The sequence below is a fragment of the Varanus komodoensis genome, unplaced genomic scaffold (assembly GCF_004798865.1).
Source record: "Varanus komodoensis strain SLA01 unplaced genomic scaffold, ASM479886v1 scaffold7_1, whole genome shotgun sequence".
In the NCBI taxonomy this organism is placed as follows: domain Eukaryota; kingdom Metazoa; phylum Chordata; class Lepidosauria; order Squamata; family Varanidae; genus Varanus; species Varanus komodoensis.
The window spans coordinates 5,674,029-5,690,530 of record NW_025336479.1 but is presented as its reverse complement, the minus strand read 5'-3'; the positions used below and the strand labels follow the sequence as shown (position 1 = coordinate 5,690,530).

Genomic DNA, 16,502 nt, shown 5'->3' with positions numbered 1-16,502 from the left:
GGACCCAACATCCATGCATGGGGGCTTCCTCTGGCTGACCAAGGCAAAGAAGAATGCAGGGTGGACAAAGTATCTGTTTTCGGATGCCACTCCCACTTCCAAGTGGAGTATAGCAGGGGGGTTGCCATCCCAAGCCCCTGCTAGCAGTGCCTGTGGAGCAGCCCATGGAGGGAGCCAAAGGCTTTGAGGGCTGGGTGGGAAACTTCCACAGGCCGGTCTAGGCCCATGGACTGGAGGTTCCCCATTCCCAATCTGCAGGTTAGTGTGATCAGTATATTTGGACTGTCCGCAGCCCACCAGTGCTTCACACAGGGGTCTTTCCAACCTAGCTGCTTTTGTCTGCCAAAAACTGTACACTTAATGTGTGAACATGATCAGTGTACATTTCTACATTTCTTCCATTTAGCTCCATTAACAAGAACAAAAGTGTAACATTTTGGCATCTGAATTGCTGATCACCTTAGCAGCCTAGTGACAAAATTCAGCCTAGGGAGAAAGAGGCATACAACTGGTACAAACAACCCAAAGATTCCCAAGAAACCAGGAGCCTGGAGATACTGATGACACCTATTTTAGTGAGGGCAGTGGGAGAGTTAGGCTGTATTCACACAACCAAACAAGCAAACGTGTGGTTACTATGGTTTCTCTTTTTGGACATGATGATCAAGTGGTTTCTACTTTATTATGGTTTCCATCCTCCCTGCTCTATCCTCCCACTGTTGGCCTGAAATTCAGTCCCAAGTTTCATTGCTCCTGCCTATGTTGTTTGCCTCTTCCTCACAGGTCCACACATACAGGCTGGATGAGTGGAATAGCTTTCCACTCTTTCCAGAGGTCTATGTGGTTGCTGCATACCATGACTTATGGAAACCATGTCCTGGGTTGAGACAACACAAGTCACGATGGTACAGATAAAGCATAGAACAAACTGTTATTTCTTAGCATGGTTTTAATGGCACCAACTATGGCATGTTGTCTGAACCCAGCTTAGACCAGTGTAGAACAACTCTGTGATGTTCTACAATATTACTATTTGGTCTCCTGGCATGTTTTTGGGGGTGGGACACCAGCACATGTGGGGCTGTTACAGCTAAGATATCTGCTGTTTAGACTCAGTCTCTGGACAGACATTGCAGATTGACTAAATCAGTCAGTTCTAGGACAAGAAACAATAACTGACCTCCATTATGGAAAACACAAATACTTGCTCTTTCTTTTGATAGACACAAGTTCCCAGGTAGGCAGAGAGCAGAAACAAAGAGAAAAGTGACAGGGTTACATCAAACTCTGCTTAGAGTGGGCCTGCTGCAATGAACTTGGTTATGACTAACCTAAGTTCCAGTCTTTTCAATGGGTGTACACTAAACAAGACTAACATTGGATAGAACCCACAGTCTTTATATTAACAAAGCCAGCTGCCAATTTTATGTGGGCCGTCAAGTTAAAAAATTAAAGGTAGACCTGGTACAGATTTTTTCCAGACACCAGGTCTACTCAGCTCAGTTGTTCTTAGCACAGTATCCAGGCCCCACCACTGTTACCATTAATGGTGGACCTGTTCTCTGACACTAGTTGCACAAGTACACTGTTTGTCTCCACCCCATGAAGCTTCTTGTAGTTGCCACAAAACTAAGTGAGATCATGATCTCTGGGTTGGTGATAGGCAACTTGGTGTTGGCTCAGAGGCTGATGGGAACCGTCGGCCAAAACATCTGCTGGGGATCATATTGCCTACCTCATGCAGTATCATTTCTCTTGGTCAGGAATTTCTCTGAGCTTCATGGCTCTTAAATGGACAGAAATCTAGAGCAGATCCTTGCAGCATGTCAGGGGTCTTTTTGATCCTCCCGTCTCTGCTTCCTGTCCCCAAAACTTCTGCTTCCTGTGTGTGCTGCACCTCAGAGCCAGGGAAAGAAAAGCAGGCCACTCCAGTAGCTGTCACAAAAACTGTCCCAGAGAGAGAGTGTGTTTCTGTAAAACACAGAGAGGGAGGGTGAGTGCTTCTCTCATTCTGAAAATGTAAAAGGCAGCATTCTTGTCTGTTTGTCATCCACACAGTTTTCCTCCTACTGCCTACAGTCTTTTCATATTAACTCTTGTGTCACCTCATTACCTTTGAAAATACTGTAATTTATTTTTGTACAGAAACCTGAAGAATGAGGTCAACCTGGCTCTGACTGCAATGATTCTGCACAATGTGGAGTCTCCACGGCCAATGTATAAGTAAACTATCTGACCTGAATAAAAATACATTTGTGCAGCAAATTTCGTTTCTGACCTTTTAAAAATCACGCGCCACTAGGAAAAAAGAGAATGGGAATGTGGGCATCAAACCCAGGGGTGGAATTCTAACTTAATTCAGCATTGTGTAGCTATCAATTCATTCCATTTCTATAGTGCTCAACAGCCAAACTTCTCTGAGCAATTCACAGCATGATAAAACATAATAGAAAATGTTTAACACAAAAAAATGGGAAAGCTACCTGTGCCTAGTGAAAGATAACATTAAAGACTGTCATATGCTGTCAGATTCCTGGAAGGAAAGTTAATTCTTAACCTGGAACACACAATATGACAATATTGGCACCAGGGTGGAACTCACTGGGGAGAACATTGCACAACCGAGTGGCCACCATGATCTTTCTCTTTGAAAGATCCCTCTCCGTTTTTGCTTCTTTGGAGGAAGCACTCCAAGGAATTCATACAAAGAAGATACAACATTAGGTATTGTGTTTCCAAGCCAGGTCTAGAGACAAGCCAGACAAACATAAGACAAAATCTCCAAGGAGTTCTGGTGCCTGCCTGAACGCCTTGAATAGTGTTGTGCATAATTTTCTGTTGTTTTCTGCAAACTAACACAAGTAAAAAAGGTTAAGTACAGAGATCTGAGGTTAATAACAACTAGGTAGACTGGATCTACCATTTAAAACATGGATAGACAACTTGTGGCTCTCCGGATGTTCAGCCTACAGCTCCCATCATCCTACACCATTTGCTTTTCTGGCTAGGCCTAATGGCAGCTGTAGTAGATCAAAAGATCTTGAAGGCTGAAAGCTGCACACCCTAATTTAAAATAATCAACTAGGTCAGGCTCACCTAAGTTCCCCCCTCCCCATTCTGCTAAGCAAACAAGCTAAGAGCTAGATATGTAATGTCATCTGAGTGGATATTAATTACCAGGTAAATATTAGTGTGCATTACAGTAATATTTTACTTGTTCATATTTTTATGTTTAATGTGATCTATGTGCTGTACTTTCAATTGCAGGCATATTAAAGGCGATTTAACCATTTTTAAAAAAATAAAATGGAAACAGTAAAAACAGCAGTAATATCAGAATAAAAATAGCATCAAGGAGCCAAATACAGTAAATCAACTGGTGTTTTAGAAGGTCTGGAAAAATATGATGAACCTCCCAAGTAGAGCATTCTACAGTTGAGGCACCATAGTTGAAAAACCCTCTTTTTGGTGGCCACTCACCTAACTTCAGAAGATGGGAGCCCATAGCAAAGGTCCCCCAGTGAAGTTCTTACGGTGATGAGAAACTATACTTTACTGGGCAGAGAAGTAGGAGAATGTCATTTCCATTTGGCTGAGACCAGAATTTGCCCCATTTGCACCCCTGAAATTTAACACAAGTCCATTTTGCAGGCAACGCTTGTTTGTAAAATGCTCAGGGATCATGCCAGCTGCTTGTTGGCATTATTTTAGCGTGTTGTGAAGCAAAGTGCATCTACCCTTCCCTTGCCCAGTTGCCTCCACCATTTCAACATAAGGCTTCCAAGACTGTGCAGCTGGACTTTATACTAGACTAAAGATGAACACTATTTTCTTGCTTCTGTTTTGTTTTGTCCAAACAAAAAAAATGTGACTGAACAGAAATCTTGCTTCTGACGTTGCATCTCTTGTCCTTCCCCATTGACACCTAGTTCAAAAAGGGTTCTCTGCTAGGGTTTGAGAAATCATGTCCCAGTTGTCAGCAATACTGAAAATGCAAAAAAAGCAGGTGCAAATTATAATTGCTATTGAAGCAATGCAATTTTGTGCCTATAGAAAGTGTAGTAAAGCACTATCCATACATATTTCTCCTGCTCTCCTTCACAAAAAGCTGCGAATGGCTTGTGTGTGCGCCTGTACATTTGCATATGAAGCAAATGTGTGCAGTTGTACAATTCTTATTCGAGATTAAAAAGAAAGGTGACTAGGACCTTAAGAGAAGAGGGTAAATGAAAACTGCAGTCAAATATCTCTAGAAATAGGGTAGCTATACCAAAGTGGCTTCATTGAATGGCTTTTAATTAAACTGGAACATAACTATATTAGAAATTTAAACTGGTTGAACAGTTTGGTTGACTTTGCTCTCTGCAAAACAATTTAGGGCAGTGGTGGCGAACCCATGGCATACATGCCACAGCAGGCATGCAGAGCCCTTTGTCAGCACGTGAGCCAAGCTGCCCCAGCAGCCGAGCGTCGGATAACAGCGCACATAGGCGCCATGTGCATGCTCGGAAAGGAGTAGTGGTGCCAGGCCATGACGTCACGAGCCACGACACATTAGCCGTGACTCATCCAAGCTTTCGCATGGCTGGTCAGTGTGCTGCCAAGGATATATATATATTTGCTTGGACTGGCTGTTTTCAGGTTTTTTTGCAGTGTTGGCAAAAAAAGTGGGGTTTGGGTTGCAGTTTGGGCACTCGGTCTCTAAAAGGTTCACCATCGCTGGGTTAGGGTTAGAAAAACGGGGTTTTCCTAGCATGATTTTGATGGTTGGAGTGTGTTTAGAATGGGCAGAAATGATGAGCAGTGCAGAAAAAGCTACTCAAGGAAGGCTTTTTCAAAATCGCATTATTTTCAATGGAACTTTAGCCCTATATTAGGGTTAGGGGTATGCACCAGGGTAGGATTAGGCCAGTTATGGCAAACCTATGGCAAGTGTGCCACAGTGGGCACGCAGAGCCCTCTCTGTCAGCACACAAGCCAAGTTGCCCCAGCATCGCCCCAGCAGCCGAGCATCGGATAACAGCGCACATAGGGGCCATGCACATGCTCGGAAAGGACTAGCGGCGCCAGGTGATGATGTCACTTGCCATGACTCATTAGCCTGACTCGTCCAAGCTTTCACATGGCCAGTCAGTGCGCAGCCAAGGATATATATTGCTTGGACTGGCTGTGAGTTATTTTTTCTAAACTAAAACCTCAGTTTTCAGGTCTTATTGCAGTGTTGGCACTTTGAGATAAATAAATGGGTTTTGGGTTGTAGTTTTGGCACTTGCTCTCTAAAAGGTTTGCCATCACTAACTTAGGGAATTGTAGCTTTTGTAGAGGGTGTTCAGAACTGTTAGGAGAACACTAGTGCTGCACTGAAATATAATTCTTGGGAGTTTTTTTTTAGAAGGGACCTGTGATTGCAAAACAGGCTTGGAAATGGCTTATGCTGGTGGTATAGATATGTTAGGAATGTGTACATGTTCATGAAGATATATTCCTGTCCTTAATGAAAATGCAACCAGATCCATGTAAACTCACCCAGAAATCCAGCCTTGTGCAGTTAGACCAAGCTAAACCCCTTCTCCAACCTGGCAAACAGGACAAGTACACTTTTTGTTGTAGAATTTACACAGAAGTACACCTACAATATAGACCTCCATTTTCTGCCCAATGTCCCCAAATTTCACCTGCTGATTGCTTATAGTTTTCTTTCTGGAAACAAAAACACACCCAGCTGTAAAGTATCCCCAGAATCTATTGATTTTACCATTCAAGTGCCTTTAAATCTCAGAAATGACCCATATTTTTTTCCAAAGAAAACTGATGTAGAAAAACAGACATAAGCACTTTGGGTGTTGGTAGATTGGCACAAGGCATAGGATTAATTGGGGAACATTTACCTCACCAGACACAGATTTCTTAGCGGGTTGGAAAAACACCCCAAACTACAAAAAACACTAGTCTCCAATAAAAATGACATTTTGTATGAAGTTTTACACTGCCAGTTAATGTACTTTTCTAAATATCTTTTTTAAAATAACTAAATAAAAATATTGAGAGGCAAAAGAGCACTTCTAGCACCACAGAAATGATTGAGGTTGTAAGGCATTTCACTGCTGTAGGATATGTTGGAGTAAAAGCACATTTGTGCATGTTTGCGGGTGGGCGGGTTGCTGAATAAGAATGATCAAACATGCCCTCACTCAGCAAAGAAGGAAGTGTGGAACTGAGGCACTGGCTGTGGAAGGACAGAAGCCAAAGGAATCAAGAACAAGCAGCTGTAAGGTGTCAGCTCCTATCAAAGAACTGAAGCGAGTTTGACAGCCATTGTGGGCACTAATGATGCTCAGGTCCTGGAACAGTGTATAGGCAGACCTGCCAGACAAATCTTCCCCTCCCCGCCTTTCCAAATACATGTACCTCTCTGCGAATTGAAGGATTAAAGTTGTCATGGGAATGTTAATTCTGAATTCCTGGGGGTTTAAGGGATTAGGGCCTCATCTTTACCATTCTACAAACATGGCATTTTATGTTTAATTGTAAGAGACTTTCACTCGTGAGTCACACTTAGAGAATAGCAGCTTTATACACAGATGGCTGTAGAACACAGACACCATTGAGGGACAAATACTGAGATGCTGATGTCATGTAGACAGACACAGGGACACATCTATACATCTTGACCACAAAAAGCAGCCTATGAGAGCCAAGCTACACATGATGCCAATTGCAAAGCACGCAGCTGAGGCCTCCCTTTTGTTTACTCTACAGCAACTGTGCACAGCCCTCGCCAGGATTGGGGCCACTACACTCTGACAGGAGGATTAAACCTCCTGCTACCCACTGCTTGTTGTCTCAATCCTGCCCTTCTCATAGAAGCTTTCTGTTTTAAAAGCTTCTCTAGAAATGTCTCTGTGTGGGGGAATTGGGGGAAGAAAACAGGGAAGGGGGGGTGGATGAATGCTCTTCTTTTGAAGTGTGGCAACCGAAATCTCAATTATGGCTGTGTGTGCTTACACTAGAGTAAAACACACACCCCAACTACATGTTGCACTGTTAGTGTAATGCCATTTGGATCTCCGTTTTGCACAGACAGAAGAGTAACCTGTCTAAATATTCAAATATCTAACAAGCAACAAGCTGTTCTTTATAATTTCTGCACTGTTCCATATATGGGATTCTGCATTTAGTGCAAAACCAACGTTCCCCTTGAAGTTATCAGAGCCCTTGTTAGCCCATCAAAACACCAAATAATATACCAAGATGTTTCACTTTACTTTTCCCAAATATGGCAATAGAGCTTTTCTACACAAGGCTGGTAATCAGCTGTTAATTCATTATATCAGCTTTCCATTTCACAGCAAAACTGAGACTCAAGCAGTATACAAGGGCCATTCCCTTTCCTGTTTTTCTGTTATATATAACCTTTAGTCGGCACTGTGATACATCTGGATAATGCAAACAGACACGTGATAAAGGCAGTTTCTTTCACTTTTACAATGAATTACTAGATTTTTTCTGCTCTTAAAAAAACCCCTCAAAGTTTTTTTTGAATTGAAACTGGAGGGTCATGATGTCCAAAGAACCTATAATGAACCATAGATATGGAATAATGCATGAAATAAATTTATTTATTTAGCACTTTTGTATACCGTTTCATAACCACATGGCTCTCTAGATGGTTTTCATAATAAAAAACAACATAAAGCATCATAAACAACACAAAACCATGTTAAAACAAAATAAAGTCAACAAAACCACAGTATCAATAAGAAAATAATGCAACATCATAGCAGAAACACCAAATAATTGTTTAACATATTTATTTATCAAAACATATTTATTTATGATAACTGCCTCCTGTAGAAAACTCCTAAAACACATGTCATGTAGGGGCCTTTCCCATGAGTGTGCATGGGAAAGTGATTGATAGAACAGTGGGTGTTCACATTAAGATTTGCTGGGGAATCACTGCTCCATGTCTTAGCATGATCTGGCATGTGCTTGGCATATGCAGGACAGTACCTATTGCTGGTTGTCCTGTCCCTCCCTTTAATTACTTTCCGCTCAGCCTTCAGAAAGATTACTAATATCTCATCCCATACTGGCTTACTCAGAAATAAATTCCATGTATATCAGTGGGATATACTACTGAGTAAATATATACAGCACCGCCACCTTCAATGGTTTTGTTCTAATGGACCTTTGATCCTTAGAGTTTTGCTAATTTTGTTATGTAATTCAACTGTCTGGTTTTTCAGATGCCCTGAGTGGGGGAAGGGGGGGTAATCTTCAAGTGGTGAATTAAATAACATTTTTTTGTTGAATAAGTCTAGCCTTCCCCTTGTAATAGGTAACACCCTTCTCATCATACCCTAGTCACAGGACTAGAAGGTTTTGGAAATTGTGATGAGCAGGTATGTGCCTGGATCAAGCGGGTGAGCCAAAATAAATTGCTTCGTAAGGCACATATTCATTGCTCATAATACTTATTTTTATTATGTGTGGGCACCACACCTAGAAACTTTTATTCTGTTCAGAATTAATAATGACCTTGTTTTGAGTTGAAGTACTTGAAAAGCTATTGCTGGTAAATGCTAAAAACTGATTATTTCAACATAGGGTTGTCAACATGTGGCCCTCCAGATGTTTGGACCTAAGCTCTGATGATCCCTCATCATTGGCTTTGCTGGCTAAGACTGATGGGAGTTGTAGGCCAGAATATCTGGAGAATCATAAGCAGTCTATCATGATTAAATACCGTTCTCAATCTCAGTGGGAAATTGTAACTCAAATATTGCCAGTTTAGTCCAGCCTTAAGGCCCAACCAATATTACACACAGACACACGTGCACATGCACATACACAATGTTCTGGAAACTGCTTTGATGTTTTGGATAGCCGGTCTCCACAGTTCAGAAGCTTGGACTGACATCACACTTCAGTTTGGATCCAAGGCTTATGGTTTGGCTTGTTTTCCAAAGCCTCAGATGGTACTGCCTGTGGTTCATAATGGGAAAATAAGCAAATGCCTTCAATTTGTTTCTTTTTGGTTATAATCAGGTGGAACTGCAGGCATCATAGTCCCTTTGGAGAGGATGAAGCTTACCAAATTACAGACAAGTGGGTGCAGGAATTAGGGAGTGACGCATTTTAAAAGCTTTGCATTTGAAGGGTTTAACAAACATTGGTGGTGGTGTTTGCTCTTCTGCCCACTGCCTCTGCCCTTCCCAGAAACTAACTTGAGGGCAACTGAACTTTGATATGCTCCTGACTCACCCATGATGTGGACGAACCCTTACTGAAATATATGAAAATGGAGTGCTGGGTGCACACTAACACTGTGAGTACGCATGTGAAACAGACACAGCATAAGCCAGGCCTACAAATAACTCTGAAACTATTCAGAGCAACTTGGCCCAGAATGCAGGACAGGGAATAGTGACTCACAATACAGAGGAGACTGAGGCCAGACACAATAGTAAAGAAATAAGATTTAGGATGAAAGGGTGAGCTAGTTTTAGGAAAGAATTATTCAGGTATAAAGACTAAAGGAACACAGGAAATAAAGTTCATGTGACCTCTGTCTGTGGAATTATGGGGGTTGTGGTCCAACATCTCATGAGGAAACCAGCTTGGAGAAGGCTGCCATAGGCACTGCTCCTCTTTCTCCCAACAGATAGATAATGAATAAAGGAACAGCCTCAGGTATGTTTTGGGGAGCCCCTCCGGAAAGCATGCTGGCAGCTTGAGAAGTAAAAGGACAGCATGGAAGCTTCAAGCTGTCAGGCACAGAACCACAGCCCTTCCTATGCTCTCTCCTTTTTGCTGTTCTTCATTGGTGGTGAGCTTATAGAAGGAATAAAAAAAGTTTCCAGTTAGACAACCACTGCCCCCCCCCCCCAAAAAGGCAAGTCACTTCAATTTGGGTCACTGTATTCGAGTTACTTCAGGTGCTGAAAAGGACTACTTGGAGCCTTTCTACCTGATACTGTACATTATTGTGTGTTCTTCATTTCCTACCTGATGTGTTTGGTGGGTTCTTTAGTCAATTTGGGATCCTCCAGTTTATCTTCTGTGTCTAAATAATACTTTTGGTGAAGTTTTTTTTAAGAGCAGGGAAATGTTTGTGAAAGTGAAAAAATGCTTTTTAATTGTGTATCTGTGCTGTTCCTTTATACAATATGTCATATAGAGGTTATGCAGCAAAAAAGCAAGAGAGGAAAGGCTTGGAGTCATGCTTCATCCAAACCAAATGCACAGCCTTACAAAGTGCATGCAATACTAAATTCCATGGAATCAGCCTTTTAAGGGTGGAATCCTATCAATTGTTTCCTCAGTGACTGGAAGCCCCTGAACTGAGATGTTTTTGATCATCCAATGCAGGACAGAGGAGCAGTGCTGATTATCTTGGTTTTCCCATTCTCCTGCCCCACATATTTTACTAGATTTTATTTATTTATTTATTTAAAAGATTTGTATGCTGCCCAATTGTGCCACAGCACCTCTGGGTGGCTCACAAGCACATGATAAAAATACAATAAAAACAGAATAAAAACCAGAACATAGATGGGCTTTTCTCTGATCTGGTAGCAATACTTTGGGTGGGAGGAGGCTGTAAGAGGTTTCGGTTAGGTCATATCCCCACCCCTCTGCTCCCCTCCCTTCCCTTCCCCTCCCCTCCCCTCCCCATCTACTGAAAAGCCCTGTTTCTCTCACTCCCAGTTGCTGCTCCACTTCGGAGGGCTTCGGTGTGGCTCTTTCTGCACTGGCAGTGTGGGGCAGATCTGCAGCTCCCCATTCTGAGGTCATAATGCTGTCTCCAACCTCAAAGAGGGGAATCTCCAGCATACTGCGACCATATCTGGGGCCTGTAGAGTTGCCTGCTAAATCTGCTCAGCAAACAGAAGTTTTATCATCAATGTACTGAACAGACACAAACAAATTGTATTGCTTAAAGCCAAAGGCAAGCCAGAACAAAAGTAAAATTAAAAACAAATAATCAATTATGTATCACGAATTTAGTGTAGAGTAAATGTTCACAGGCTAACAGCTACTTCATCAGTTGCATTAAGTGCTCTCTTCAGTTGTCCACACATGGCTACAGATAGAAGCAGTTTGGATGATGGTGGAATTGCTTACTGGCAACAGTGGATGGACTTATGGCTGCAGACCTCATTTTCCTGGTCATTTACGATATTCATGAGTTGCTGGCTTGTGCTGGTCAATACTGACCAAAAAAACCAAAAAACAACAGAAAGAGTCTGCTGGGGATATACAATAAAAAGAACATTATCTGCTTAGAGAGTCTTTGGATTAGTAATAGCGGAATTTAAGTCAAACAAACAAACATACACACTTTATTCAGACATACAGGAAAAGCATGCAGCGTATAGGTAGCCCCTGGAAGGAGCTCTACAGAAATGGAGTCTGTACAAGGCACTTTAATATCCTATCAGTCACATACACAGTTTGGAGGAGGGTGGGAGTTCCAATAGGCAGGTTGCTAGAGGCACACAAGGGTAAAACAATAGGGTGGAATGGATTAGGACAACAAAACACAAGAGGAAGAACCTTCAGGACAGGCAAACAATGAGCATATCTAAAAGTGTACCTGAGCAGGGCAGGCAAGACTATGTGGGAAGCAAAACTTGCAACATGAATTCCCGATCAGATCAGGAATCCCATATTAAGGCAATTCTGCTGTTTCTACAGTGCCAGGCTTTTAGCAGCCATATTATGGCAGAGCTGTCACTTATTTTGTCCTGGCATTAACTTTAAACACTTTCACCAAGTCTGATGCTCTGCTCCATGTATCTCTAAAGTACGGTATTTGGTGGGCTAGTACAAGAAGCAGAGCTTTTTAAGAGCTATACCAACACTTAAAATTGTACTATTCAAGATCCCACTGTTCTATGAATCTATGAAACAGTGTAAAACACTGTCCCTAGGGAAACTCACCTTGCTTCCTCTTTGCTTAATATTTTCCAGTGTCTTGTTAAGACTCAGTTCTTGTTCCAAGCCTTTGCAGACAGCTGATGGTTGCACTGATTCTGCTGTTCTTCCTGGAGGTTGGTTTTGTGCTGCTTGATATTTTATTATTAATCTTTGATATGCTAGGTTAAGTTAATGGATATTCATATTTTGGTATTTTAATATTGGCATTTCCCCTCTGTCCTTTCCTCCCAAAGGAGATTAAACCATATTGTAAGCTGCTTTGGATTTTTATTTTCAGAAAAAGTAAGATTCATTATTAATAACAATAAAAACAACATATTGGGAAATCCAGTCTCAGATCTTGCATCTCCTTGGTCCAATAGCTCTAAGTTAAATATCTATGAAAAGCTCACCAATAAGCCATGGTTTATATTATTTCACAGACTTTATAGGTCATAAAATCATAGAATAGTAGAGTCAGAAGGGGCCAAGAAGACCATTGAGTACAACCCTCTGCTGCTGCAAGACTCTAGTTACACCCTCCCACCCAGAATGTCTCTAGTGTGGAAGAGCACACGGCCTCTCTTGGCAACTGGTTCCACTGTCATATTACCCTTACAGTTTGGAAATTCTTCCTCGTGTCTAGCCTGCACATTCATTGTTCTGTGTCCTACAATCTGGGAAGAGTGAGCATAGGTCATTTCTTTCTTCTTTGTGACAGCCTTAGAGATACATGTAAAGTGCTATCATGTCACCCCAGAGTCTTCTTTTCTCAAGGCTGAACAGGCCCAGTTCTTTAAAGCTTTGCCATCTTACCCTTCCCACTACTCAAGAAAACTCTCGGGATGTCTTACTGGTGCTGGTGATAACAGTCCCCATGGTGTTTGTCCCCCAGCATCCGGTGTCCTACCTCTAAACTTGCCACTTCCAGTGCTAGCTTCAAAGGAAGTGGATGGGATTATCTTCCCTAAATTTGCCAAATCCTGGCACACACAAAAATTTAAGACAGCAACCATCACTACATCTTGTGCCATCGAATTCCCTAAACCAATTATGCAAATGAGGTTCCTCCGCTCCTCTTGAACATCATCTTAGGCAGGCATGCAGCCAGCTGTCGCGCACCATGCTCCATCCACACCAGCAGGTGGTGCTGAAGACTCAAGACGAAGTGCTCTTGCCACTGCGCCTCCTTTACTGCACACTTGCTCTGGCTCTGCCATGTGCAGCCTTGCCAAACACAACCGGACTCTTGTACATGGCACGTGCCTTTTCCCATGTGTGCGTGTTAATGGTGGAACCCAGGGTGTCAGTGGCTGAGCAGTATGCCATTCATAGGCACGGCTAGGACCTCTGGTGACTGAACAGTGCATCTGGTGTCTAAAACTAAAGCTGCCCAAACAGACAAGTTGCTAATTCGGCTGATCAGCATCTACAGCCAAAGCCAAGCCTAATAGGGCACATCTCCTTGTCACACATCTCCTTGTCATTGCAAGCATCCTCTATTCCTCTTGAGGTATGGATATTTGGTTTATCTGTTGGCCAGCCATAAAGCAACTTTCTGGCTGCTACAATCTGTTTTTAAGCTTATTTCAGGTAACGTAAATGTCTTTTGTGTGTTTGCTATCACAATTGTGTTTGGCAAAATTTATAGAGGGGGAGTTAATGATGCTGAAGCACTTACACAATTCCTTAAATCTATTCCTTTCACCTCCCTTCTATAATAGGCCTCATATTTGTGATTCAGCTATAAGGTTGCAATAGTCTAACAAGAACTTGTCCTAATTTCTAAATTCAGTGTATTGTCTACGTCAGGGGTCCTCAAACCTTTCCACCAGGGGGCCAGTTGAAAGCTGCCGGTGCTGGGCACGGGCTGGAAAGGTGGTGCCGGCGGTACATGCAGGCTGGTGCGGGAGAGGGGCGTGCGGCAAGGGGAGGCGAGGGTGCAGGAGGGGGCGGGCGCATGAGACAGTGGCTTGCTGGCTTGGAGATTGTTTTCTCTGACCAAGCAAACCGCTGCCTCCCCGTGCGCGGGGTGAGGTGGGCGGTGGCGTGCGCACAGGTGCATGTGTGCGGAGGGCCCAAATGGGCATGGCGGGCTGGATAAATGGGCATAGCAGGCCCGATCCGGCCCTCAGGCCGTAGTTTGAGGACCCACGGTCTACGTAGTCAATACCAGTAGAAAAAGGACAATCGCTTTAGTTTGTTAGGCTTGTCATATCTTCACTCTGTTCTCACAGCCACTGCAAAGAAAGTTGGAAGATATTCCATTGGGTTTTCCCTGCTTTTTTGTTTTAACTTTTATATGCCTTCCCTTATGCATAGCATCTCGGGATGGCTTACAATCGGCTATTCTGTTTGCTACTATCTCCTTCTATTTTAAAGACTTCAACTTGATCATCTTAAAGGCATCACAAGATTTGGTGGTTGACAGGTGACAAAAGAACTATAATAAAAAAAATTAAAGCAGAAAAGAGTGAAAACCCAGTAGCATGCCTGCAAACTTTCTCAACAACAGCTGGGGGGACAGAACAGTGATGCATAATCCTATTAACCAACTGGGAGCATATTCAAGCTCCATTGTTGCTAGGCTATCTTTAAAGTACATTTTTTAAAAACTGCAATAGCTATAGTAGCTATGCTTCCTGCTGTACATATTTAGAATATAATTAAATATTTTATGGGACTGTTAGGAAAAATCACTAGTGCGGAGAAACAACAGATAGAGATCCCAAAGTGGTCAGTGTAACACCTAGCAATTGTGCTCTCATTCTGGATCTAATTCATATCTCTAAGTTATGAGATGGTGCTTTTGCTTGCACACCAGCTTTTCAGCTAAAGTTATTCCAAAAATCACAGCCTATCAGGAAACTGTAGAATTGAACAGTCTATGAAACTTGCATGTGGATATTCAGTTGGCAAAGTACAGGAGAAGTTGTCAGTCATCTGTTATACTGCTAAGTATGCACACTTTATAGCAGTTTTCCCCAACCTTGTGCCATCCAGAAATCCAATACCCAGAAATCTGCAACACCCAGAAATCCTAGCCAATGGTCCTACTGAATGGGAATTCTTGAAGCTGCAGTTCAAATATCTCTGAAGGTCACCAGTTTGGGAAGGCTGCTTTATAGGATCTGAATACTAAGTGCTCCAAATATAGCTGGGTTCACACAACCATCCATGGTTCAGCAACAATCCACACTCAAACCTGAATGTGGGTTATCATGTAGTGTGAACCTAGCTATTGACTTCTATTCTTTGCTTATGGCACACTATTACCTCAGTTATTGAAATGTGGCATTACTAACCTTGTAACAGATATTGCCCCTAAATGTGTCTTCTGTACCAGAAAATTGAAAGGAAGCCAGCATGACACTGATTTTTGTTAACAATTGGATTCAGGAGAATTGAGGAAATTACAGACTAGTTAGCTTAACATCTGTTCTGAGTAAATTGTGGGAAGCTTAATTAAAGATAGAATCATAAAGAAGCACCAGCAAGATTTGCTGTGTGCATTGGATGTGGTTTCATGCTTAGGAATTCAGCCTTTGGGAAATATCTGACTAGATGCTCATGTAGTATCTTATGAAATAATCAAGTTAAACTAAGGTGAAAGAAGCAGTCTTTAGCCCAAGAGGCAGAGCCATTTTTAAACAATTTCAGATTACATTTCTATTATGTGCCCATAACATTATATATTATCTCCAATATATGCATGTGACATAACTTCGTAAATACATAAGTTCACCGGGGAGTGGGAGCTGGCCAGAACCCCTGGATGGGTAACATTCAGTCCATTATAAATAGTTCAGCATTAGTTTAGTTTAAAACTAGAGTCCAGATTTAGACAAATGTAAATTTGGTCAGACTGTTAAGTTCCACAGAGGCCTGATTGAACTGGTGCTCCTTCAATTCCTTACTCATTGTCCATTTTCAATAAATGGACAATAAAGAATAAACTGATTGTTCAACAACATTCAATATAAAATCATAGCAAATTGGAGACTTAAGTAGCCCAAAGCAGCTGAGACACAACCCAGGTTTTAAATTGATTGTTGAGGGAAATCCAATAGAACCTGGGGAGGTCAGGATTCCTAGGAGGTTGCCCCTAGGAATCAAGGGTGTACTGGGGAGTCTGTTGGCATAATCTTCTAGCATCCTTCACCACAGGCAACGCTGCCTAGGGCTGATGGGAGTTGTAGCCCAAAACTCCTGGAGGGCCACAAGTTGCCTACTCCCGATGTAAATGCTGCATTTAAATGGGTGTATAATAAAACTTGGCAAAGAACATACAGAATGACAAGCTATGTTGTTAAAGGGCCATTGTGGCAAATGTACATGCTAACTTTATTTAAAGAGCTACACAATGTAAATTTTATTTATTTATTATTAAACTTATATGTCACATTATTAGTCAAAGGGCACTCTATGTTAATGCTAGAAGTCTTCGAGAAAGAGGTGGGGTTGCTGGAGTACTTGATGCCCATCAAGGACAGCGTTACAGCAGTATATCAGAAACCTTATTGAATAGAGGGGATAAGGATATGGAATGGTCTTCCAAGGGAGGTGGTTGAGGCCCC

At 42.1% G+C, this 16,502-nt stretch overlaps 1 protein-coding gene across 1 annotated transcript in view; it reads left to right on the top strand.

The window, feature by feature from the left end:
* Window positions 1–2,252, top strand: part of LOC123035431 (myosin-4-like) — a 38,057-nt gene extending 35,805 nt beyond the window's left edge. The window contains 1 exon segment of the mRNA XM_044453590.1: window positions 2,146–2,252. Coding sequence (XP_044309525.1) covers window positions 2,146–2,160 — 15 coding nt within the window. The 3' untranslated portion in view covers window positions 2,161–2,252.
* The last annotated feature ends 14,250 nt before the right edge of the window (window positions 2,253–16,502 follow it).